Genomic DNA, 22,974 nt, shown 5'->3' on the forward strand with positions numbered 1-22,974 from the left:
TGTATTTTTTATATTTAGATTTGGATGCTAAAGTTATTCAAGTAGTCTGGATTTGAACCATGAGTTTAGAAATGATTTTTTTATTGGATTTATATTTATATTTTAACATATCATCAATTGATTAACGAAGAAATGAGTGAAATGAAGTATTAATTAAAGCTTGAAAGTGTAAGAATGAATAAATTATGGTATAATAATTTTAATTAATAATTTAACATTTCGTTTTATTACGATTGGGCGCGCGCAGCCGGATAAATCAGAACTTACGAGGGCATCTTCCCGCGGCATTTGCAAATCTGAGTGGCCTCACAGTTTTGTAAGTCAATCTCATTTCTTCAACTGTTGTAACATTCTTGATCTTAATCCTAATTTTATTTTTACTCAAACAGAGATCTCACTCGAAATTTCATATCCGGACCAATCCCTGCAGACTTTGGTCGCCTTCCTCTGCGTCATTTGTAAGTTTTTATGTTTATATATATATATATATGTATAGAGGTGAAATTGTATGTTAGTTTTAGTCTGATTCTCAATTTGGTGGTCAGGTCATTGTCGGGAAATCAACTGAGTGATCAGATTCCTCCAGAAATTGGTGATATTGCTTCACTCGAGGAACTGTTAAGTGTCATTAGTTATTAAGTTAAAAAGTTTATGATGATACAATGAAGATTTGGTTTGAGTATTGAATACTGAATATTCTAGGGTTTTGGACAACAATCAGCTTGGAGGAACTCTTCCGGAAAGCCTCGGCAAATTGAGCCGTTTGCGAAGGCTGTAAAATCCCCAATATTTATATGCTTCGTTTACTTGCATGTTAGGGTTCTACCATTAATTAACTAAATTCATATTCATTATTATCTTCAGACTTCTTTCTGCCAATTATTTCACAGGCCCCATTCCAGAATCTTATGGAAACTTGAGGAATTTGACTGATTTGTATGTACCAGAACTATTTTGTGTAGCTTTTAGAGCTTGGTTTTAGATGGGTTTCTGAATTATTTGTGCATGTTGTTGCAGTTGGATAGATGGAAATGGTGTATCGGGAAAGCTTCCTGAATTTATTGGCAATTGGACCAACATTAAGAAATTGTAAGTAAATATATAACATCTATTTTAGTATCATTCTTCGTCCAACCATAATTGTCTGCTGATATTGCAGATATATGCAAGGAACTTCTATGGAAACCCCTATTCCTGATGCCATATCCAAGTTAAAAAGCTTAGAGGAACTGTGAGGATTAATTAATTCACATTATTGTTGTATTTTACTGATATCAAAACTCTTTATTCATATGAACAACTAATACTAATTATCGTTTCTCTCTTCTTCGTCAGGGGGATAACCGATTTGAAGGGACTGCCAACAAGTTTTCCCGATTTGACTCAATTGACATCTTTACGCCGACTGTATGCAACATTTCTAGATTGTTGATTTCTTGCCTTACAAGTTATCATGTTAGATTCATTGGTTTTAGACCCCTTTTGTTAATCTCATCTTTCTTTTCTTCTTTTTACCCAGCTTCCTAAGAAATTGCTTAATCCACGATCGTATTCCTGACTATATGGGACAGTCGTTTAATAACTTAGAAATTTTGTAAGCTGCTGAGATTAATTATGGACTAAATTAATACTTATGATGAGTTAATATTATGGAGTAATGGGTGATAATTTCCATTTATGAACAGAGATTTAAGCTGCAACAGACTAAGCGGTCCAATTCCAGAAACATTTGGAAAGCTAGTACACCAGTCAACTGAGTACATGTAAGTTGATACTCACATGTTCTTACAACATTATTATTCATTTTTATTTGTTGCTTTGTCAATTACATGGGGTTTGATCGATGTAGGTTTATGGGTAATAACTCGTTAAGCGGCCAAGTACCCGATTGGATTATGACCTCCGGAAGGAACATGTCAGTCTATAAATTAATACTTGTATGATAATTTTAATGCTGAGTTCCACAAATTATTTATCTTCAAATTATGTAACTATTAAACAATCTAATCTAATTTTTCTTTTGCAGAGATTTATCTTACAACAATTTTACAAGGTCGTCTGTTCCCAACTATTGTCGGCAGTATGATGTGTATGCCACCTTAAATTTACCATTTGTGTAATCAAATTTTCACTTCGGAATTTAGTCTTTTCTCTCATATTTTTATTTTATATCATTCTTTTTTACAGGAACTTGGTTTCAAGTTACTCAACTATAAAGAATGGGAATCAAAAGCAAGAGTATTTTCCTACCCACACTTGTTTGTTACAATCACAACCTTTAACTTTCAATCTAGTCCATCCTTCTTTGAACTAGCGAAATTCGCAAAATACAGAGAACACCATGGATTATAATAAGCAAACCTTCCCATTATAGAAGGGTTACAATTAAACTCAAGTTGTTTAACTAATAAAATTTGAAAACTATAATATTTAAAAAAAAAAAAAAAAAAAAAAAAAAAAAAAAAAAAAAAAAAAAAAAAANAGTTTCCTGGTTGATGTGGAAAGGTCATCTTAATCTAAGAAATTTTCTTTTTGAGAATTTGATATAAAAACATGGGTTTCATTATAAAAAATTTATAGTTTGAAGGTTCGTGGTGCTTGCAATTTACATTTTGAAGGGCTTAGTTGTCACAATTTATAAGATTAGAATTTCTTTTTATTGTGATTGGACAATCCTATATGTTGAGAGTGTTAAATCATCTCTAGATTCTCATGCACGCATTGTAGGGAGATTCAAACTTGTGTTCTTTTGATCAAAGATTTATATCTGCTAAATTGATGGGTTACAGTAAATTTAACATTGTCTAACACTTAATTGCAAAAATTTAACAAGTGGAAATTAATATTAATTAAGAAAGAAATGAAATCACTTCAAATACATAGTTTTGATAAAATGTGACAATCACAAAGAGAGGTGGTTTAATGTAATTTTCATTTTCTTTTAATAAAGCTGATAAGTGGCAAGTAGACTTCTAAAGTAAGATATATTTGCAGAGATGATTGGTGCCTGAGGAAAAATCTCCCTTGCCCTAAAGAAGCTCGATGTAAGCAAAGGATTTTTACTTATTTTGAAACTGTAGTTTATTTAACTCCCGACTGACCTAGCTATTTTAATTTGTATGGATTCCTAATGTGTTTCGATTGTCACTGTTGGTAGATGATTCATTATTCATTAATTGTGGAGGAAAAAGCATGAACTTTACTGGTAATGAATACGAAGGGGATACGATGGGTAACAGTGCGCAGTCCAGCTCCTTCGATTTTTCCAAAGGAAATTGGGGTTACAGCTCTACTGGTGTTTTCTTGGGAAATGAGGGACTTCCTTACACAGTCACAAACACCAGTCCCATTTCTGCTACGGGTGTCTATGAGACAGCTCGAGTTGCTCCTGTTTCCCTCAAATACTATGGATTTTGCTTGAGGAAAGGAAGTTACAATGTCAAGCTTCACTTTGCTGAAATTATGTTTACTACTGCTCACCAAGACTTCAGCGAATCCGGAAGGCGCATATTTGATATCTCAATTCAAGTGAGCACTGGAGGTTAAAGTATTTATATAATTAAATTTCCCATAATTCATCAGCATCTTATTTTAAGTCTTTTGGAGTACTTTAATTACCATTTACAAATTGAATTTTGTTGTGCAGGGAAAACTGATTCAAACAGATTTTAACCTCACGATGAAAGCTGGAGGTGTTGGTAAGAGCTATATTTTGGAAGAGACTGATATTCAAGTCAACAAAGAAGGCACTTTAGAGATCCACTTATATTGGGCTGGTAAAGGAACAAATGCCATTCCTGAGAGAGGGGTGTACGGACCTCTAATATCAGCCATTACAGTAACATCCGGTAACCAAATTTTCTTTACATTATGGCGATAATTGTTACAGTGCTTTTCGAGATGAGAGGTTTGGAGCCACCAAAATTATTTTAAAATTATATTTTGGTCCAACGAAAGGATATATAATTTTTATTGTATTTTAAATGTGTAAAATTTATTAGTTCACATATATTATGGTAAATATGAACTGAGTGGCTCAAACCATTAGAAATTTTTTTGAAAGTTATTTTCATATTTCAAAATAAATTCCTCGTCTAAGAATATTAAAAATAATCATGTTTTCTGGCGTTCTATCAATAGAAAATTTTAAGAAAATTTTGTGTGATTTGAAGATTAAAACCCTAGAAAAAGAGATTATTAATTTTTCAAATATCTTATTTTATTTTTTAAACTAATATATTGTCTAGTGACATAAGATTTCATGGTTTTTCCCTTTATTTTCAACATAAGACCTCACGCTAAAAGAGACATTCTTCCATTTATATAGTCTACATGAGACTTTGGTCCTATTATCAAGTCTCCCTTCGAATTAGCTTCACCAAGCGTTTTCTCTTATTGAGGAAAATTCCTCTTCTTTGGAGTACACCGCATGCTTGATAAAGCTCCATTACTATTCACATTGTGGATTTGAATGAGTGAACGACCACTTCCTCGAACCACACTTGTTCGACATGTGAGAACTTAAATATTACAATATTCAATTCGTACACCTATTTTCAATATTGTTGCATTAAATCCGTTTCATTTTTTAATTATCCTTCGTCTTTTAGTTCTAATTTTTTTTTTAAACATTTAGATGCAGACTCCAAGGATCCATCAACACCTTCCAAGCCTCCAATATCAGAAGTTGATCATGTTCCCCTTTCTCCCGGTGCAATCGTTGGAATTTTGGCTGCAGAAGCCTTCTTTATAATTTTGGTTCTTGGAATTTTATGGTGGAGAGGGTGTCTTGGATGGAAAATTACACGTCCAAAAGGTAATTTAGATTACTTATTTTTGTTGGAAAACTTGTGAATGTTGTTGGTGAGGTTTATCTTCTGGGATTATTTGAGGTTCTTGAACTATCTTAATCTTGAGTTCAACATGCAAACAATGACAAATATGTGGAGTGTTTAACTGTCTTAGGTTTGATTACCGTTTGCTATTTGATTTTTTATTTATGAAAATTATGCTTACGAACACTCTTTCTAGAATTTTTTTCTTCTTCTGTTTCTTCTTCTTCTTTTTTTTTTTTTTTTTTTTTTTTTTTTTTTTNTTTAGTGTTTTCAAAATTCTAGCCAAATTCTGAAAACGAAAAACTATAGTTTTAAAAAACTTATTTTTATTTTTGGAATTTGGTTATAAATTCAAATGTTTCTCAAAACCCATTGTGAGAAAGAAAAATACAAAGAAAAGAAAAATAATAAGTTAAATCACAAGTTTACTACTATACTTGCAAGAAAATTAGAATTTAGTCGTAGTGGTTTGATAAAAATTACAGTTCCATTCATATAGTTTGATAAAACTTCATAAATAGTCTCTCTCGTTTGAAAAAATCCTCATAATTAGTTCTTTTGAAGGTTTTACCAAGCCATATAGATGAATTCTAGTTTTTAGATAGTAGGGACTAAAGTCTACCTTTTTTCTGGTCATGTGAACCAAATTTATTATTTAACCAAAATTAAAAGATTATTGAGACTTTAATTATGAGAACAGATATAAACTTGAGTATTCTTTCAAATATTTGGCTCCCTGTGTGCAGATTGGGAGGGTCTGAGTCTGCAAATTGGTTCATTTACTTTAAAGCAAATCACAACTGCAACCAATAACTTCGACAGTTCCAATAAGATAGGGGAAGGTGGTTTTGGACCTGTTTACAAGGTGGTATCACTAGTTCTCCATTTTCCTTCATTTGTAGACTTTTTCTCTGTAGAACACTTACAAAACCAAATGCAGGCGTTAATTTTCTTTCCAAAATGCAGGGTATTCTCCCGGATGGTACCGTGATTGCAGTGAAGAAACTTTCTTCAACGTCAAATCAAGGAAAACGCGAATTTGTGAATGAGATAGGCACGATATCATCTTTGCAGCATCCATATCTAGTAAAGCTTTATGGATGTTGCACTGAAAGAGATCAGCTTTTGCTAGTATATGAATATGTGCAAAATAATAGCCTCGCTCGGGCCTTATTTGGTAACTTTTTCCAGCTAGTTTTCATTAGAATTCGTAATTGCATGCAATGAGTTCGTTAATGATCATCTCCTTTTCTAATAAATTGAAGGTCCTAAGGAATGCCAGTTAGAATTGAATTGGCCAACAAGGCTACAAATTTGTATTGGTATAGCCAAAGGTTTGGCTTTTCTTCATGAGGAGTCGGGATTGAAGATTGTTCACCGAGACATCAAAGGAACTAATATATTGCTAGATGAAAATCTCACTCCAAAGATATCTGACTTTGGTTTGGCCAAGCTTGATGAAGAAGAGAATACCCACATGACCACTCGGATTGCTGGAACATTGTGAGTCACTTATGATTAAATGTTTTTTTTTTTAATTAACTATAAAGAACATTTGAAACTATAGAAATCAAAATGGTATTTTTAACCATAATTGTTGTTGTGTACAAGATATATAGCTCATACTTATGCTTAATACCTTTCTTGATGCAGTGGATACATGGCGCCAGAATATGCAACAAGAGGCCACTTAACTGATAAGGCAGATGTTTATAGTTTTGGTATTGTGGCATTAGAAATAGTTAGTGGAAGGAGCAACACCTTATATCGATCAAAGGAGAAGTGCCTTTATCTTCTCGATTGGGTAACTTGATATGAGTATGATCATGAGTAGATTAACAAATATAACTTCTTGAAGTAGAAGTTGTGATAGGTAAATTCAGCTAACGTATGCAGGCTTTGTTGGCAGGCACTTGTGGTGAAAGACCAAGGCAACTTATTGGAGCTGGTTGATCCAAGGTTGGGCTCTAATTTCGACCCAGGCGAGGCAATGGCTATGATCAACATTGCTCTCCTCTGCACCAATGTGTCTTTTTCGGCGAGACCAACCATGTCATCGGTGGTGAGCATGCTGGAAGGCAAGGCTGCAGTCGAGGAATTGACTACAAATCCAAATGACTTAAGAGAAGAGATCAACGCAATGTGGAGACTTATGCAGCAGAACCATAAAATGATTGATAACGGCTGCCACTGTGAGAGTGTATCGTCTATGGACATGCCATCTACCAATCCTTCGTCATCTTTTTGAGTGGAAATCAGATTCTAAAACTCTATTGGTAAAACTTTATATAAGGTTTCAATTTTCTTTTATTTTGGGAAGTTTCATCTCGGCATTTAAAAAAAAAGTTAGCAACTAAAAATAGTCGTGTCGATAATTGTATTTAAACAAAGCTTAGACATGATACCATATTCAAGACATTACAAATACAGTTTCAGTTGAGTTTCTACTGTCAGTCTTGTACTTGATTCTACTTGATTGTGTTCCTATGATCTGCAAGCTACATGTTCAACAAGGAAACTCTTGGCTGCCGGAATCAACTATGATTAGACTGAAGAAGATGGTTTTTGGTCTCTGGTTACCAGGTGGTGTCCTCCAAAAACCATCATGCTTATTATTGGCTTCTTAATTTGATACAATCCAATCCAGAGTTCCTTTTTTAGGTTACATTTGAGTTGCCATCGTTCAAAACTTTTGGCCACTTTGACACCAAGAAAAATTCCTCTTATAGGGAAATCAATCAACAAATGTAATGAAAATCACCATTGCAACCAACTTTCAACAGAACAAGATTCAAAAATTTGCTCTTATGAGTTAATAACTTGGAAGAATTTGGAATCAAATTACAGATCAAATACTGACATCAAATTGAGCTGAAGCATGAAAACGCTAACTCCAACTCTATGAACATTGGAAACCTTAGACGAGAGCTTTGTTTCTTCATCGTTTTCGTCGTTTGTACTATCTTTCCTTGTTTATCCTTTTGTCCCTAATTGGCAGCTCAACTGGCTTTTGTGCCTCATGGGGATGGTCTGGTCCTTTGTAAACCTTTAGGTGGTTGAAAAGTGCTCTTCCAAGCTGCACATAAATTGTCATGGTTTGAAACAGCCAATAAAATAGAAGCAAACAGCGAAATTCTTTTAGCAGTTTACGGAAACTTTCTGAGTAACAGCCCAAGCCCACAGCTAGTGGATATTGTCTACCTTGGCAGTCCGTTGCATATCACCGTCAGCCTCACGGTTTTAAAATGGGTCTACTAGGGAGAGGTTTCCACGCCCTTATAAGGAACATTTTGTTCCCCTCTCCAACCGATGTGGGATCTCACACATTGCTTCTAGAATGCTATGTTATAGAACGTGAGAACCATTGGCACAACTTATATGGGAATCGGAAGCTGTAAACCCCATTGGTGACGAGTTCGAGGAACTCTTCTGTAAGATGGAACATAGCTAACCAATAGTGTACAGCAACCAAAACACAAAAGGCTATCTTAACTGACCAACTAAAGCTTCTAACAAAACAGATCTACCAAATAAAGTAGAAACTATACTTGCTGCATCTCTTTTGACATAATTTTCCTAAATGGATCGTTGCCCAAAACTTTAGCAATCCCTCTACCACCCATAAATATTCCGTTTGCAGAGTCGTATACATGTATATGATACGATATAGCACTTAAGTAGTCAGAATCGCTTACCCTCCCTTTCGGAAGCATACCACGAACAGCATGCTCAATAATTCTTTCAGGAATTCTCTGTTGTAGCTGGTCAAAAGTTTCTACTGTCATACCACCTGGTCGCCCCGAATGCCTCCGGTATAGTTTTTGTGTCCTCTTTCTACCCGACACGGCAACTTTTTCTGCATTTACCTAGAAAGGACCAAGAAAGTGTGAGATCCTACATCGGTTGGAGAGGACTGAAAACCGATAGCAAGAAAGTTCAAATTGAGCAGACAAAACATATGAAACTCTTAGGATTTGATCTAAAAACCTTGCTAAAGAACGAGATCTCTAGATCTAAATTATCCAAAAATCCAAAAAACAATAAGAATCAACCCAAGGAAAAGTTTTGGAACGGATTACCTTGATGATCAAGATCAAGAGTAAAAAAAACTCGTTTTTAAACTCATGATTCGAATCATTCCACAAGATAGTTTGATCAAAGCTACTTGAACGACTCTAGCATGCACGTCTAAACACGAGAAATGCAAAGGAACAAGCTCAGGGCTTAAGAAGTATACTATGCAAACTTCATTTTAATATCCAAAATCTTCCTACTAAAGCAACAACATGAATGACTATTTATAGCCTCCAAAATAAACCTTACAGTAACATATGGTTAATCGAACGGTTGTAACTTTTTAAGGCCATCAATATCATAATGGTCACTATCTAAACGTTACTTATAATCTTAAAGACGATTATCTAAAACTTAAAAAATACAACAAAACCTCCTTAATCTAAACAACATAGATCTTGTCATCCATAGCATGATTAAGACACCTTATTTATTTCGTATCACAAAAGCATATGCACAGCTCGAGGTGGGTAATTGCAGGCACAATAGATCATTCTTTTTTTTTTTTTAATGAAAGCCACAATAGAACACTATGAACAAGTACAACCACATACCACAATCACAAAAGCCCCCATGTCCACACTAGGAGTGTAGGTTGGCAAATCCTTCCCTCGGATATGATTGGCAATGGTCGAAGCTAATCTTCCCAATATCTTATCAGTGGCATCAACCACATACCAAGGTTTTTCTGTGTTCACATGATCTACAGCCTTCGGGTACCATGTTTTGTTCCATATGTCCTGAATGGAAAAGAACAGCAATTGCTGAATATCCAATCTGTGGGGAAATAAACAAACAGCTCGCAGAAGTAGGAAATAATTCTTCAAAATTCAGGGAATGAACATCACATTGGCGTAACAAGCAAAAAGAGGTTTGTATGTTCAGTTGTAAGGGTCATGGTTAGGAACCACGACTCTCCACAATGGTATGATATTGTCCATTTTGAGCATAAGCTCTTACGATTTTGTTTTCGGTTTCTCCAAAAGGGTTCATACCAATGGAGATGTATTCCTTATTATCAACACCTTAATTAGTCAATGTGGAACTTTTCTCCCAACAATCCTCAATAATCCCGATGTGGGACTCCTCTCCCAACAATTCTCAACAATCCTCCCCTTGAACAAAGTACATAATAGAGTCTCCCCTGAGGCCTATGGAGCCCTCAAAGTACACCGTTTGTTCGACACTTGAGTCACTTTTGTTTTCGGTTTCTCCAAAAGGGTTCATACCAATGGAGATGTATTCCTTATTATCAACACCTTAATTAGTCAATGTGGAACTTTTCTCCCAACAATCCTCAATAATCCCGATGTGGGACTCCTCTCCCAACAATTCTCAACAATCCTCCCCTTGAACAAAGTACATAATAGAGTCTCCCCTGAGGCCTATGGAGCCCTCAAAGTACACCCTTTGTTCGACACTTGAGTCACTTTTGTTTTCGGTTTCTCCAAAAGGGTTCATACCAATGGAGATGTATTCCTTATTATCAACACCTTAATTAGTCAATGTGGAACTTTTCTCCCAACAATCCTCAATAATCCCGATGTGGGACTCCTCTCCCAACAATTCTCAACAATCCTCCCCTTGAACAAAGTACATAATAGAGTCTCCCCTGAGGCCTATGGAGCCCTCAAAGTACACCCTTTGTTCGACACTTGAGTCACTTTTGACTACACCTTTGAGTCTCACAACTTCTTTGTTCCACATTTGAGGATTCTATTTACATGGCTAAGTTAAGGTCATGGTTCTAATTCCATCTTAAGAACCACGACTCTCCACAATGGTATGATATGATCTACTTTCAATATTGATGGAAGGGGACAGTAAAACGTGGAGAAGCCAGTTTAATGCAATTGAATGAACTGAGCAAAGCTCCCCTCCCCCAAAGAAATCAAAAACTGAACTCCCCTCCCAAAAGAACACTATTGCTTGGAACCCATAAGACCATTTCCACTACCAGATTTAGCGCAAACGAACAAACATTTTAAAAGATATACCGACGTACAGGGCCATCGAGTTCGTCCCCCTCGAACATCCACCGCTGTTCTAAAGGGACACGATCCAGCTCCTGAGCTCGCACTTGAATGCCCGAACTCTTCGACTGAGAATTCAGAGTAATCGTGGTCTGAGTTGGAAGCAAATAAGATTTTGATTGTGGGAGTGGAAACCCATCAACGAATGACTTTCTGGGAATGCCTCTGTTACTTTTGCTCCCATTGTTAAGAGTGGAATGTACAAAGAAAGTGGGTGTAGAGGAGGAGGAAGCACAGAGCATCGCCATTGTAGCGAATTTCTGCTATGGATAGCGGATAAGACTACCTTTTGTGAATACGAAAATGAGAAACCCGGGGAAGGGATAAATTTGCGGAACCCTTCTTTTTTTTTCTTTTTTTTTTCTTTTTTTTTTAAATAGGGAAATTACTAAAAGAAAAAAAGTTCGAACACGTGACCTCCTAGGTACGATTCACCGTCTCGAACCCGGAGCCACACATAACTCGCGATCAACCCCGCCCCATCGAATCCAACCAACCCAAAACCCAAAATCCTGACGGATCCAAAATCTGGGTTGATTTCGCTTACAGAATTCGCCGATTCGCTCTCGCGATTGTCGACCCGCCCGAATTGCGGAAATTCAGCCTTTTGGGTTTCAGGATTATCGGATCTAAACCCAGTTGCGCATCGGTTTGATTTTGGTTTGGTTTCACTCTCCCTGGCTCCTTGTTCGGGATTCTTTCTTTTTTTGTCTCACAACCCATTTCTCCTTACCCTGTCGGACTATCCAGTCCGACTCCACCATTTTCGAAAGAAGAAACTTCAATTCAACGATTTCCTGTAAGACCCACTTCGAATTATGATTCAATTTGGTCCTACTCAGCTGTTTTATGCGGTTTCTTTGTTGGGTTTCTGTCTTTTCATATAATCTATGGCGTTTATGTTCCTTTAATTTCTGTTTTTGGATAGAATTCAAGATGAATTTGCGTTATCTCAGCTGGAAACTTTTCTGATGTCTTGTTTGATTCATTTACCCCTTGAAAATGCTCGGACAACATGGGATTTTTAGTCGTGATCTCTCTTACAGTAGATACTATTTGACCCTGCACATCTATATCATCAACTTTATTATCATTTTCCATTGGGTTCTAGCTAATCTGAACTGACCATCAATTGTTTCGGGCATTGTTTTAGTACGTAACAGTTGTGAAGAGTTGAAGGGTTTGGCCCAAACAATGGGAGAGTTGTAAGATCTGAAGTACTGTTTCATCCTTGCATTCAAAATGTCGTTTGAAGTTCTATTCCATTTATTCATATAGTCCATAGCTGAATTGCCTTCCATTCTTTGAATCCTTTATTTACAATTTTGTTTTGTATATCACTGTTATCTGTGTTCTATTCTTCTATGAACTATCATCTGAGGAATTGTAATCTTTACATTGTTTTGTAAATGGAACGATTGAGAAGTTAGTCCCTTTTGTGCCATCTAAATATAGAAAGTCTTAGAACTGTTTCGTGTTTCCCTTCACTTTGTTATCGTTTTTGCTTTGACTTTGCAGTTGATATCTTGTACAGAATTTGGTTTATTTTATCCTCATGCAATGGAGATATCTAACGACTCGTCGATCAAGAAACCGAAGAGGTTGACATCGGTCGTTTGGAATCACTTTGAGAGGGTCAGAAAGGCTGACATTTGCTATGCTGTGTGTTTGCATTGCAACAAGAAGCTCAGTGGCTCGAGTAATAGCGGAACCACGCATCTAAGAAATCACTTGATGCGATGTCTGAAAAGATCGAATTACGACGTTTCGCAACTGCTTGCGGCCAAGAGAATGAAAAAGGATAGTTCAGGTGGTCTTGCAAATATCAGCTTTGATGAAGGACAGAGAAAAGATGAGTTTAAATCAGCCATTGTGAAATATGATCCTGATCAGAGAAGGGATGAAGTAGTCACCATTGCAAGTAGTAAGTTCGATCAGGAGCGGAGTCGGAATGATCTCGCTCGTATGATCATATTGCACGGTTATCCTTTGTCTATTGTCGAGCATGTCGGGTTTAAAGTTTTCGTCAAAAACGTTCAACCGTTGTTCGAGGTGTTACCGAATAGCACTATTGAGCTCGCTTGTATGGAAATCTATGAGAAGGAAAAAGAGAAGATCTTTGAAACCATTAACAGATTGCAGGGTAGAATTAATGTTTCAGTTGAAATGTGGTCTTCACCAGAAAATATGGATTATTTATGCTTGACTGCACATTATATCGACGAGGATTGGAAATTACAGAAGAAGCTTTTGAATTTTATCACGCTCGATTCTTCTCATACCGACGACATGCTCTCGGACGTGATTATTAAATGCCTGATGGACTGGGACATTGACTGTAAGCTATTTGCTCTGACGTTTGACGATTTTTCGACCAATGACGAGATAATCAGAAGAATTAACGAACACATATCGAAGAAAAGGCCTCTTTTGAGTAACGGTAGACTCTTCGATGTATGCTCTGCTGCACATACAATGAACGCGATCGCTGAGGACGTGATAGAAGCGCTGAGAGAGACTACCCAAAAGATCCGAGCGAGTTTTAAATATATCAGAAGTTCACAAGTCATTCAAGGGAGGTTCAATGAGATGGCTCATCAAGTTGGGATCACCAGCCAGAAGATATTGGTCCCTGACAGTCCTGGTCAATGGAACTCGACGTATTTCATGCTCGAGACCGCCATCGAATACAAGGCTGCTTTTAATCTTCTACACGAGCATGATCCTGATTATGCATCGCCTCTTACTGTTTTGGAGTGGGAATGGACAACTAGTGTTGCTGGCTATTTGAAACTTTTCGTCGAAATCATGAACATCTTCTCGAGCAACAAAACTCCGACTGCAAATATATACTTTCCCGAGATCTGCGACGTTCACATTCAATTAATCGCTTGGTGTAAGAGCTCGGATAATTTTCTCAGCTCCCTTGCATCAAGAATCAAGGCTAAGTTTGATAAATATTGGAGCAAATGTAGTCTAGCTTTGGCAGTAGCTGCAGTTCTTGATCCAAGATTCAAAATGAAACTGGTCGAGTACTACTATTCGCAGATTTACGGTAGCACGGCTATGGATCGAGTCAAGGAAGTTTCGAGTGGTATCAAGGAACTTTATGATGCATATTCAATCCGCTTTACATCGGTTGATCAAGGTTCAGCCTTGCCTGGAAGCGGTTTACCTGGGACGAGCAACGACTCAAGAGACAGACTAAAAGGCTTTGACAAGTTCCTTCATGAGACATCCCAAGGTCAAAATGTGACGTCTGACTTAGACAAATATTTAGAGGAACCAGTGTTCCCACGAAACTGCGATTTCAACATACTAAACTGGTGGAACGTCCACACGCCGAGGTACCCGATCTTGTCCAGGATGGCTCGTGATGTAATCGGAACTCCAATGTCAAGCATTGGACCCAAGATGGCATTCAGTACAGGAGGTCGAGTTCTCGACCGCTGTCGAAGCTCCTTAAGCCCAGATACTCGTCAAGCTTTAATATGCGCTCAAGATTGGCTTCGTTTAGAACTAGAAGGTATGGTTTGTATGTGAACATATTTTTACTACTTTTGCTTGCAACTGTTTAATGATTTTTCTCTTCGTATCAGATCCGAGGCCGTTGTCTTCGGCTCCTTACATACCGTTTCTGCTCGGGACCGATTGAATGTACAAATAGGTGGCTGGTGTCATGTAAATATCTCACTCACTCCATTGTTTTGCTTTGTTTTATCATGTTAGATTGATGGATCTGTTAGTTTGTGCAATGGCTTTTGATTGTTTTTGAGGCCATGGCCTTGTCCTAATGAAAGCTCTGTTGTGCATAATGGAACATGTTTCTTCTGAATGTCTGTCTATAAGTTAGACTATGGCCAAAAAGTTGTATTCTTTCGGGTAATAACGACCGTTAATATCCCGATCAGTCATGTCTTAACTAGGCTTCCCCTCAGCGTTTTTAAAACGTGTCTGATAGGGAGAGGTTTTCATACCCATAAAAATGTTTCGTTCCCTCCTCCAACCGACATGGGATCTCACAATCCACCCCTTCAGGGCTAGCGTCCTCATTGGCACTCATTCTCTTCTTTAATCTAAACTATTTTTATTTTTTAACTACGATTTATTAAGAATCTTTTTTAAAATCGTTCGTGCACCAATTTTTACAGGTGTGTAAACCTCTTCACATATCGAGTTACAGGTGTATAGACTTCTTCGAATGTCGGGTTTACGATTAGAAGATTTAGGAAGAAGAAAAAGACGGAATTACCCCTATGTTATTTTTGTTTTTGTTTTTGTTTTTTCACTAATAATTGATTAGAATAATTAGAAAAAACAAATAAAAAAGGATTATACTAATATTACGCAAAATAAGATTGTTTCAAAAGAAAGTTACGCAAAAATTAGACGTTGCGTTCACGTTTAGGATTTTAGGCTTATTTGATTACGGAAACTCCGTTTTGAATTATCCAAATTAATAATTGGACTATTATTTTATTCTTCAAAACCTAACTGCCATTTCCTCTATTTATAATTCTTTTTTTTTTAATTAAATAAATGTTGCTTCTCACTTATATCAATTATCATTTTCTAAATCAATTTAGACCCTTTCTTAGAATTGGACCGATCGAATGCCTCGAAAATTTAAGAGTTCTTTTGCGAAGTTCGTCTACGGAAGGTGAGTCAGGGTCTAAGATCAGGTCAAAGAGGGTGAATCAGGGTCTAAGATCAAGCCAAAGAGGGTGAATCAGGGTCTAAGATCAAGCCAAAGAGGGTGAATCAGGGTCTAAGATCAGGCCAAAAGGCGCAGTTGATAGATAATAGGTGAAAATTCATGTACTCCCCTTTATTGGTCCCGAAGGACAGAGGAGGCTAGGTTAGTCGAAAGATGGTTATCGATTCAATGACACAAGGTGCCCCTGTTTTTTCAGGGTAAGAAGGAGTAGAGAAAATACCTCGAGCCAATGTTCGAGTACCAAGCACTACGACCCTGAAATAACCCATGTCATACTTCCCGGAAAAACTCAAATGACCTTCAACAAAAAGAATTAAATAAAAACCAATAAATATAAGTTATTTTAAAATTGATCGATCATTGAGGTACTATATCAAATCATTAGCTCTTAAGGCGGTGATTACTGTCTTTGTCCACTAAATTATATATCAAAATTAACAGATGCATAAGATAATGGGAAACAAGACAAAGTCGTCGTTCGAGAATTATAAGTTATGGAAATTTAAATATTTTATTTCACATGAGAATTAGCAAAAAGACAATTTTGATTTTGCTGGTGAAAGCAATTTTCTAAAGATTTTGAGCCAATAAAAATTAAAAATTAAAAATTAAAAAAAAAATAGAAAAGTCCTAATTTCTTCTCATCTTATCTGATAGGTGTTAAATATATTAAGTGGTGCAAATTTCTTTAAAATAATTATATAAAAATTATTTATTCACAATAAATTATGGCTCTTATTCAATTCCCTCTCTTCCTCTCATTTTATTATTATTATTATTATTATTTTGGATTATTTATTTTGTACTTTTTTTTATTTAAAAAAAAATGGTCCACACGCTTTATTTTAGATGTAAAATCTAAGAAAAAGATTGATTTTGCTTATTTGTCTTTTTTTTAAGTGCTGGCAAAAAAAACACGTGCACGGCACGTGGAATAATTTTGTTTTCAAAATAATTTTGTTTTAATTATTATTATTATTTTATATCTTATTCTAAAAACATTTATCTTTGTAATTAAGTTNTTTTTAATTTTTTTTTTTTTATATCTTATTCTAAAAACATTTATCTTTGTAATTAAGTTTATTATTATTATTTTTTTGTATTTGTATATAATAAATTATCTATGGAAAATAATAATTTAATTATTTATGAACATTTGTGTCAATTAATTTTTAATTGTTTTGAGCTAATTAGACAATTTATTATTATTAAACTCACACGACTAAAAATGAAAAATATATATGCATTATTATTTTAAAATTAAAAAAAAATATTACGTAACCGTCCAAGTCCAAGTCCACTGTTAGTATATATTGTCCTGTTTGGATTTTTTGTTTCAAATTTTCTTTCGAGGTTTTTAAAACGTGTCTATTAATAAAAGATTTTCAGATCCTTATCAATAATGTTTTGTTTCCCTCCTCCTCCAATCGAGACGTGGTTCTCACAATCCACCCTTCAAGGCCCAGTGTTCTCGTTGGTACTCGTTCCTCTCTCAAATATTATTTTATTATTTTGAATTAGACGGTCGCGTAGGTGTCGGTAGTGCTAGAACTTCAATCACATTACTTCTCATTTGAAACGAGTGGCCTAATTTTCATAGACCAAATAGTAATATGAACGGCGCAAAATAAAGGAAGGGCCCGACCCTTATATGTGCACGTTGTTTAACTCAACTTGACAACTTGTCCGACTGTTTCTATAGCTGTTGAGTTTCCACGTAAGACGGAGAGTGTCTTGTCCCAATCCGACAAACTTTCCATTTTTTTCTTCCGAATATCCATGTTTAATCCTCTTCCAGCCAATAGCCACTCTGGTTTTTTTAACATTAATCTCTGTTTAATTCTCATGGATTCATTACGGAATTTGTTGGGTTTATAAAAAGGGGCATTTCCCATTTGATTGCTTAATGAAATCCTCGTAAAACGGCATTTCCTCCCCATTTATTCGTCTCTCTGAATTGGGTCTCTGTCAAAGAATCATCTTCCTCAGCAGTTTGATTTCAAAATCCTCTGTAAATCGGTGGTTTTTAGTGCATTTATATTCCTTCTGACGGCGGCGGCGGCGGCGGCGGAAGAGACGAAGAGTCTTCTCGTGGCTTGAAATCACCGGAGATGGTTCTTCTCGGCTCCATCTTCTCAATCTGCAGGGATGCAGCTGGAGTCGCTGGTATGCTTCCTTCTCTCTGTTTCTGGTCTAAATTCCTCCATTAATGGCGGCAGAAGCTCGTTTTCTTGGTAAAACCTTGGGGAAATGGACTTTTCCTTCCATTTCTCCATACCCTTTTGAACATAGATAAGCCCCAACACGGTGGATTTGTAAAACTTTGTAAAATTTGAGGGCTAAAGATATTTCTCTCTAGAGCCGAACGTTGACTAAATGCTCTCATATCAAATGAGAAGCAGCAACAACCGCGGAATGCTAAAACCTCCAGTTTTCTTGAAACCCGTTATGCAAAAACCGCTAGGGAGAGGTTTCCACACCCTTAAACGGCAGAATGCAAAAACCTCTAGTTTTCTTGAAACCCTTTATGCAAAAATCGCTAGGGAGAGGTTTTCACACCCTTATAAAGGGTGTTTCGTTCTCCTCCCAACCGATGAGGACATCACATTTACTAGTTATCTTTTCTTTTTCAAAACATTTTAAGGTTTGAAGTTAAACCCATTGATTCAATTAGCTTTGAGGAGTGAATGTCTTGGGATCAAACCGTGACTATCATAGATTTCAAGTTCCGTCTAAGAGTTATTCATCCTTTCTAACTCTGGGTTGGAACCGTTTGCTTTTTACGAATCCTAAGGACGTTCATACTTATTAGAACATCAAATATACCCTAAATTGGCTTATTCATCTGCAGGCCACATATTTGCATTTGGGCTCTTCCTCTCACCCTTGTAAGTCACACCCATCTATTCCACTACAATTTCTAGCTGAATTCATGGAGTTTAAAGCCATATATTCACCATTTTGTTGCTCAATATGCAGAGATACATTCCGGCGTGTTATCAGAAACAAAACAACAGAACAATTCTCGGGTTTGCCATACATATATGCTTTGTTAAACTGCCTTATTTGCTTATGGTATGGCACGCCCCTCGTTTCTCCAAGGAACACAATGGTCATGACAGTCAACTCAATCGGCGCTGTCTTTCAGCTCGCCTACATCATCCTCTTCATAACATATGCTGAAAAGGGCAAGAAGGTAGCCACTTGTTCATCCATGATATGAACTAGCAATTGTCAAAGATCTTTTAGTTAATGAAGCTTTCCCTTTTAACAGATCAAGATGCTTGGATTGTTGCTTGCTGTGTTTGCCTTCTTTGTTGTTATTGTTACTGGGAGCTTACAGATACCTGATCTCCCGTTGCGTCGGAATGTCGTCGGGATCTTGAGTTGTGCATCGCTCGTATCGATGTTTGCTTCTCCGTTGTTTATTATTGTAAGTTTAGATCTTTGTCTTGTGTTCTGTTCTACCTTACATTGTTGGTTGTTTTGAGGTTTGCTTACTTTTGTTGTTTGTGTTAGAATTTGGTGATTCGAACCAAGAGTGTGGAGTTTATGCCGTTTTATCTCTCGCTTTCGACGTTTCTTATGAGTGTATCGTTCTTTCTCTATGGATTGTTCAATTACGACTTGTTCGTTTATGTAAGTGTTGTTCTTGCTTATTTTCTTCGTTTGTTGCGGTTTTAGTTGATCGAGTTTTGATGTGAATGTGCGTTTTTGTTGTTGAATCTTAGGCTCCAAATGGGATAGGAGCTTTGTTGGGGATTGTACAATTGGTGTTGTATTTTTACTATAGTCGTGTTGCTAAAGAGGAGGCTCGAGAACCGTTGATTGTATCGTATGCTTGAATACGTACATTGCGTATTTACGTGGCCATTATGAGGTAAGATTCTAAACTCTGTGCACTTTTCCATCTAGTAGAGATTAAGGATCTAATTATGAGATCTCACGTCGGTTGGAGAGGAGAATGAAACATTTCTTATAAGGGTGTGGAAACCTCTCTCTAGTAGATGCGTTTTAAACTGTGAGGCTGATGGTGATACGCAATGGGCCAAAGCAGACTATAGCTGCTATGGTGGGCTTGGGCTGTTACAAATGATATCAGAGCTAGGCGCACCGAGGACGCTGGGCCTCCAAGGAGGGTGGATTGTGAGATCCCAAATTGGTTGGAGAGGAGAACGAAACATTTCTTATAAGGGTGTGGAAACTTCTCCTCAATAGACGCATTTTAAAACCGTGAGGTTGACGGGGATACGTAGCGGGCCAAAGCATACTATATCCGCGTGGGCTGTTACAAATGGTATTAGAGTTAGGCACTGAGTGGTGTGCTAGCGAGGAGGTTGGGCCTCCAAGGAGGGTGGATTGTGAGATCCCACATTGGTTGGAGAATAGAACGAAACGTTCCTTACATGGGTGAGAAAACCTCTCCCTAGTATACGCGTTTTAAAACCATGAGGTTGATGACGATACGTAACAAGTCAAAGCGGACAATGTCTACTAGTGGTGGGCTTGGACGGCTAGTTTTATATACATAGTGTGGCAAATGAGAGGAAAACCAACCGAACTTTCTTCGTTTACCGCAGGAACCATAGATTTCGGAGGGTTGATCATTGATGTGTCGTTCGACTCGACGTTAGCCAACGAACCGTGTCTGGCTGCGGTGTGATTTGTTGTAAAATCAGCCTCTCATTCATTTTTCCAGTTAAGTTGACTGATTTGTGTTTTTTTAGCAGTCAATCAGTCAAAAGATCCTCAAGCATGAAGAACATTGTAATATCTTATAGCCTTGTGATTGAAAAACTTTGTTCGTTCTATTACAAGCTGTTTGTATTTGAAGAATCACCTCGATCCACTTGCGCAGACCAAATATAAAGCTCACAGTTCTATTAAACGTTTGTTATTACAAGCTCGAGAACCATATTCTTTTAACTCCCGTCGAGGTGATGTTTCTAATCGACTATCTATCTGAATTCTTTTATGCAACGTAAAAATGTCGAGAGGCACAAACGAAAAGTGGACAACGTGTAAACAAAAGGAAAAAAATGATTCCAAAAGAAGAAAGGGATATTACGCGGGAAAAGCTCACCCCTTCGTATAATTTTTACACCTCTTTTTGAAGATTCCCATAAAAGACGAAGGACATTAGAGTAGATCCTTCAACCTCGTTTTTACTATTATACCGTCTCCGTCCTACACAATGCATAACGAAGTCAACATAACTCAGTAATAATTGACATTAAATTTGTCTGTTCTCATTCTGAGTTTTTAAATTTACCGTATAATATTTTATTATTAGTTTAATTACCGTCAACTCGACCCCTAATTTAATTTTAAAAACTGTTTAAATATTCTTGAACTCATTATTTATATATATATATATATTATACAAAATATAATGTACATATTAGCACTAAATGACTATATCAAAAAGAAAAAAAAATTAATATATTAATTTATTGAATTGATAGAAGAAAATGTTTTTAAATACTTAAATTATAATAATTTATTTTATTGAATGAGACAAAAAAAAAAAAAACGATAACTTATTAAATGAATAAAATTAAGGTGTAATTTGATCAAAATAAAAATTAAAAAAAAAATTGTTAAAATTAATATTCATAATTTTAAGATAAAAATTATTTTTTATTTTTATTTTTTATATTTTAAGAAAAAACTCCGAAAGAACTTACGAAGCAGCACCTTGTAACCGTTTTCCATGGCGGCAATTTGATCCTGCAGCAATCTTCCCCTTTCGTCGTACAGAATAAGCCCACTGTATTTCAGCATCTCACACTTTTCCCCCATTAAAATCGGCCGTTGCCACACCGCCGCCGTCGAATTCCGGCTTCCGAAATCTTCCCCTTCCCCTTCGCCGCCCAACAGCCGCACCGGCGTCTCTCCGCCGCCGCTCACCTTCCGCGTATCCGCTGCCCCCTTCCACCACCACCTCTCCACCGCCTTCGTCTGTCGGCGCTCTGTCTTCTCGCACTTCCTCTGTTTCGCCCACGCCGCCGCGCAAAACCCTAGGACGGCGACCGCCGTGCACGTTAAGAGAATGAAGGCTTGTTGCGTTGAGAGCTTCCATTTGTCTTCTAAATTCCACAGAGCTTCCATGGATTCCTAGAGATGGGAGGAGGAAGAATCGTTTGGAAATTATTTAAATTATGAATGTACGTATGGTATTTTTCCATGTGAGAACCACCGCTAGGGTTGAGCCGTTGGAGATGTCTCACCGTTTGAAGCAAGTATTTAAGAGGCTTCACGGACATTGGAAGGTTGCATTAAAAATGTGATATTCATTACCAAAATAATAGGGCATGGTCCATTCTTGTGTTATGATTACATAGCACATTACCGAATACGTATGAACCGAATGTGATCAACGATTTGTGGTATATAAATGATGACAACAAGCTCGAGTGGTGTGTGAAACCAATGGCAGTGGTAGGAAGGTGTATGCCCAAGTTTGATATAATAAGGAATCACTGCACGGGGAGTAAGATTTGGATTACCTTGTTGATCAAATATCTGAAGGCAAGAAAATTGTTTGAGATTCGAATCACTCCACAAGTAAGATCGATCATGTCTAACTTGAATGATTCTTGTTGATCAAATATCTTAAGGCAAGAACACTTGTTTGAGATTCGAATCACTCCACAAGCAAGATTGATCCTGTCGAGCTTGAATGATTCTATATGCAACCTAAACTACATAAAATTGCAAAGAAACTTAGTCTGACTAAAGAAAGCACAAATACTCATTTTACTGCAATTTTCAAGTCTACTTACAAATAAAATATACATGGTTTTATATAGTCTCAAAATGAAACTATTAAAGACATTCTAAGAGTGGTAATATTTGACTGTAGGATCATAATTAATGTAAATGTAACCTAAAGTAAATAAAATGTCTTAAAATATATTAATGAAATACAATAACTCTAAATTACTCTAAATTGTAATTTACAAAAAATTTATAACATGAAACTTCGTTCTTCTTCGATGTGGCATGAATTGAAATATTTTTTATAATTTCAACAATATTTTCTTCACATCTTCATTAAAGTATATTGTATGATTGACGTCTCTTGATTCATATCAAAGTTGGATGATGGCGTCTTGCTATTTGTAAAAATACGAGGAAGATTGTTGTGAGATCTCACATCGGTCTGAGAGAGAAACGGAACATTTATAAGGATATAGAAACATCTCCCTAAGAGACGTTTTAAAACCTTGAAGGGAAGCTAAAAGGTCAGTGGTAGGCTTTAGCTATTACAAATAGTATTAGAGACAGACATGAAGCGTTGTGCTGTAAAGGG

At 36.5% G+C, this 22,974-nt stretch overlaps 5 protein-coding genes across 11 annotated transcripts in view; 3 read left to right on the top strand and 2 right to left on the bottom strand.

Annotated features, from left to right (window-relative positions):
• LOC111797637 (probable LRR receptor-like serine/threonine-protein kinase At1g53440) overlaps nt 1-7,288 on the top strand; it is an 8,153-nt gene extending 865 nt beyond the window's left edge. The window contains exons 3-24 of one of the 5 annotated variants that reach the window (XM_023680699.1): nt 248-316; nt 390-458; nt 546-617; nt 703-774; nt 865-936; nt 1,018-1,089; nt 1,160-1,231; nt 1,336-1,407; nt 1,520-1,594; nt 1,686-1,763; nt 1,850-1,915; nt 2,027-2,089; nt 2,188-2,238; nt 2,995-3,044; nt 3,158-3,528; nt 3,647-3,848; nt 4,643-4,816; nt 5,582-5,700; nt 5,802-6,012; nt 6,101-6,338; nt 6,489-6,639; nt 6,745-7,288. In XM_023680699.1, the coding sequence (XP_023536467.1) occupies nt 248-316; nt 390-458; nt 546-617; nt 703-774; nt 865-936; nt 1,018-1,089; nt 1,160-1,231; nt 1,336-1,407; nt 1,520-1,594; nt 1,686-1,763; nt 1,850-1,915; nt 2,027-2,089; nt 2,188-2,238; nt 2,995-3,044; nt 3,158-3,528; nt 3,647-3,848; nt 4,643-4,816; nt 5,582-5,700; nt 5,802-6,012; nt 6,101-6,338; nt 6,489-6,639; nt 6,745-7,083 (2,758 nt within the window). In that variant the 3' untranslated portion in view covers nt 7,084-7,288. Of the gene's footprint in view, nt 1-247; nt 317-389; nt 459-545; nt 618-702; nt 775-864; nt 937-1,017; nt 1,090-1,159; nt 1,232-1,335; nt 1,408-1,519; nt 1,595-1,685; nt 1,764-1,849; nt 1,916-2,026; nt 2,090-2,187; nt 2,239-2,994; nt 3,045-3,157; nt 3,529-3,646; nt 3,849-4,636; nt 4,817-5,581; nt 5,701-5,801; nt 6,013-6,100; nt 6,339-6,488; nt 6,654-6,744 lie in introns of all 5 variants that reach the window. The other 4 variants (XM_023680702.1, XM_023680698.1, XM_023680700.1 and 1 more) reach the window with 4 other exon arrangements.
• Nucleotides 7,289-7,569: 281 nt separating this feature from the next.
• Nucleotides 7,570-11,278, bottom strand: LOC111797644 (50S ribosomal protein L13, chloroplastic-like). The gene is made up of 4 exons (XM_023680711.1): nt 10,915-11,278; nt 9,464-9,649; nt 8,531-8,701; nt 7,570-7,911 (listed from the first exon to the last, which is right to left on the bottom strand). Exons 1-4 carry the CDS (start codon nt 11,188-11,190, stop codon nt 7,795-7,797), a joined length of 750 nt encoding a protein of 249 aa, XP_023536479.1. The 5' UTR covers nt 11,191-11,278; the 3' UTR covers nt 7,570-7,794.
• Nucleotides 11,279-11,365: 87 nt separating this feature from the next.
• Nucleotides 11,366-14,777, top strand: LOC111797639 (zinc finger BED domain-containing protein RICESLEEPER 1-like). 2 transcript variants are annotated; one of them, XM_023680703.1, is made up of 3 exons: nt 11,366-11,741; nt 12,461-14,468; nt 14,542-14,777. In XM_023680703.1, exons 2-3 carry the CDS (start codon nt 12,503-12,505, stop codon nt 14,595-14,597), a joined length of 2,022 nt encoding a protein of 673 aa, XP_023536471.1. In that variant the 5' UTR covers nt 11,366-11,741; nt 12,461-12,502; the 3' UTR covers nt 14,598-14,777. The 2 variants fall into 2 exon arrangements, with proteins under 2 accessions (XP_023536471.1, XP_023536472.1); XM_023680704.1 differs by having other exon boundaries at nt 12,477-14,468.
• Nucleotides 14,778-17,489: 2,712 nt separating this feature from the next.
• On the top strand, nt 17,490-20,508 carry LOC111796531 (bidirectional sugar transporter SWEET2). Its single transcript, XM_023679189.1, has 7 exons — nt 17,490-17,825; nt 18,511-18,547; nt 18,639-18,855; nt 18,934-19,092; nt 19,179-19,298; nt 19,391-19,539; nt 20,240-20,508. The coding sequence occupies exons 1-6, from the start codon at nt 17,771-17,773 to the stop codon at nt 19,502-19,504; spliced, it is 702 nt and encodes a 233-aa protein (XP_023534957.1). The 5' UTR covers nt 17,490-17,770; the 3' UTR covers nt 19,505-19,539; nt 20,240-20,508.
• On the bottom strand, nt 20,421-21,871 carry LOC111796532. 2 transcript variants are annotated; one of them, XM_023679191.1, is made up of 2 exons: nt 21,357-21,871; nt 20,421-20,846 (listed from the first exon to the last, which is right to left on the bottom strand). In XM_023679191.1, the coding sequence occupies exons 1-2, from the start codon at nt 21,768-21,770 to the stop codon at nt 20,799-20,801; spliced, it is 462 nt and encodes a 153-aa protein (XP_023534959.1). In that variant the 5' UTR covers nt 21,771-21,871; the 3' UTR covers nt 20,421-20,798. The 2 variants fall into 2 exon arrangements, with proteins under 2 accessions (XP_023534959.1, XP_023534958.1); XM_023679190.1 differs by having other exon boundaries at nt 21,347-21,871.
• Between the last annotated feature and the right edge of the window lie 1,103 nt (nt 21,872-22,974).

Source organism: Cucurbita pepo, chromosome LG06 (genome assembly GCF_002806865.2).
Source record: "Cucurbita pepo subsp. pepo cultivar mu-cu-16 chromosome LG06, ASM280686v2, whole genome shotgun sequence".
In the NCBI taxonomy this organism is placed as follows: domain Eukaryota; kingdom Viridiplantae; phylum Streptophyta; class Magnoliopsida; order Cucurbitales; family Cucurbitaceae; genus Cucurbita; species Cucurbita pepo.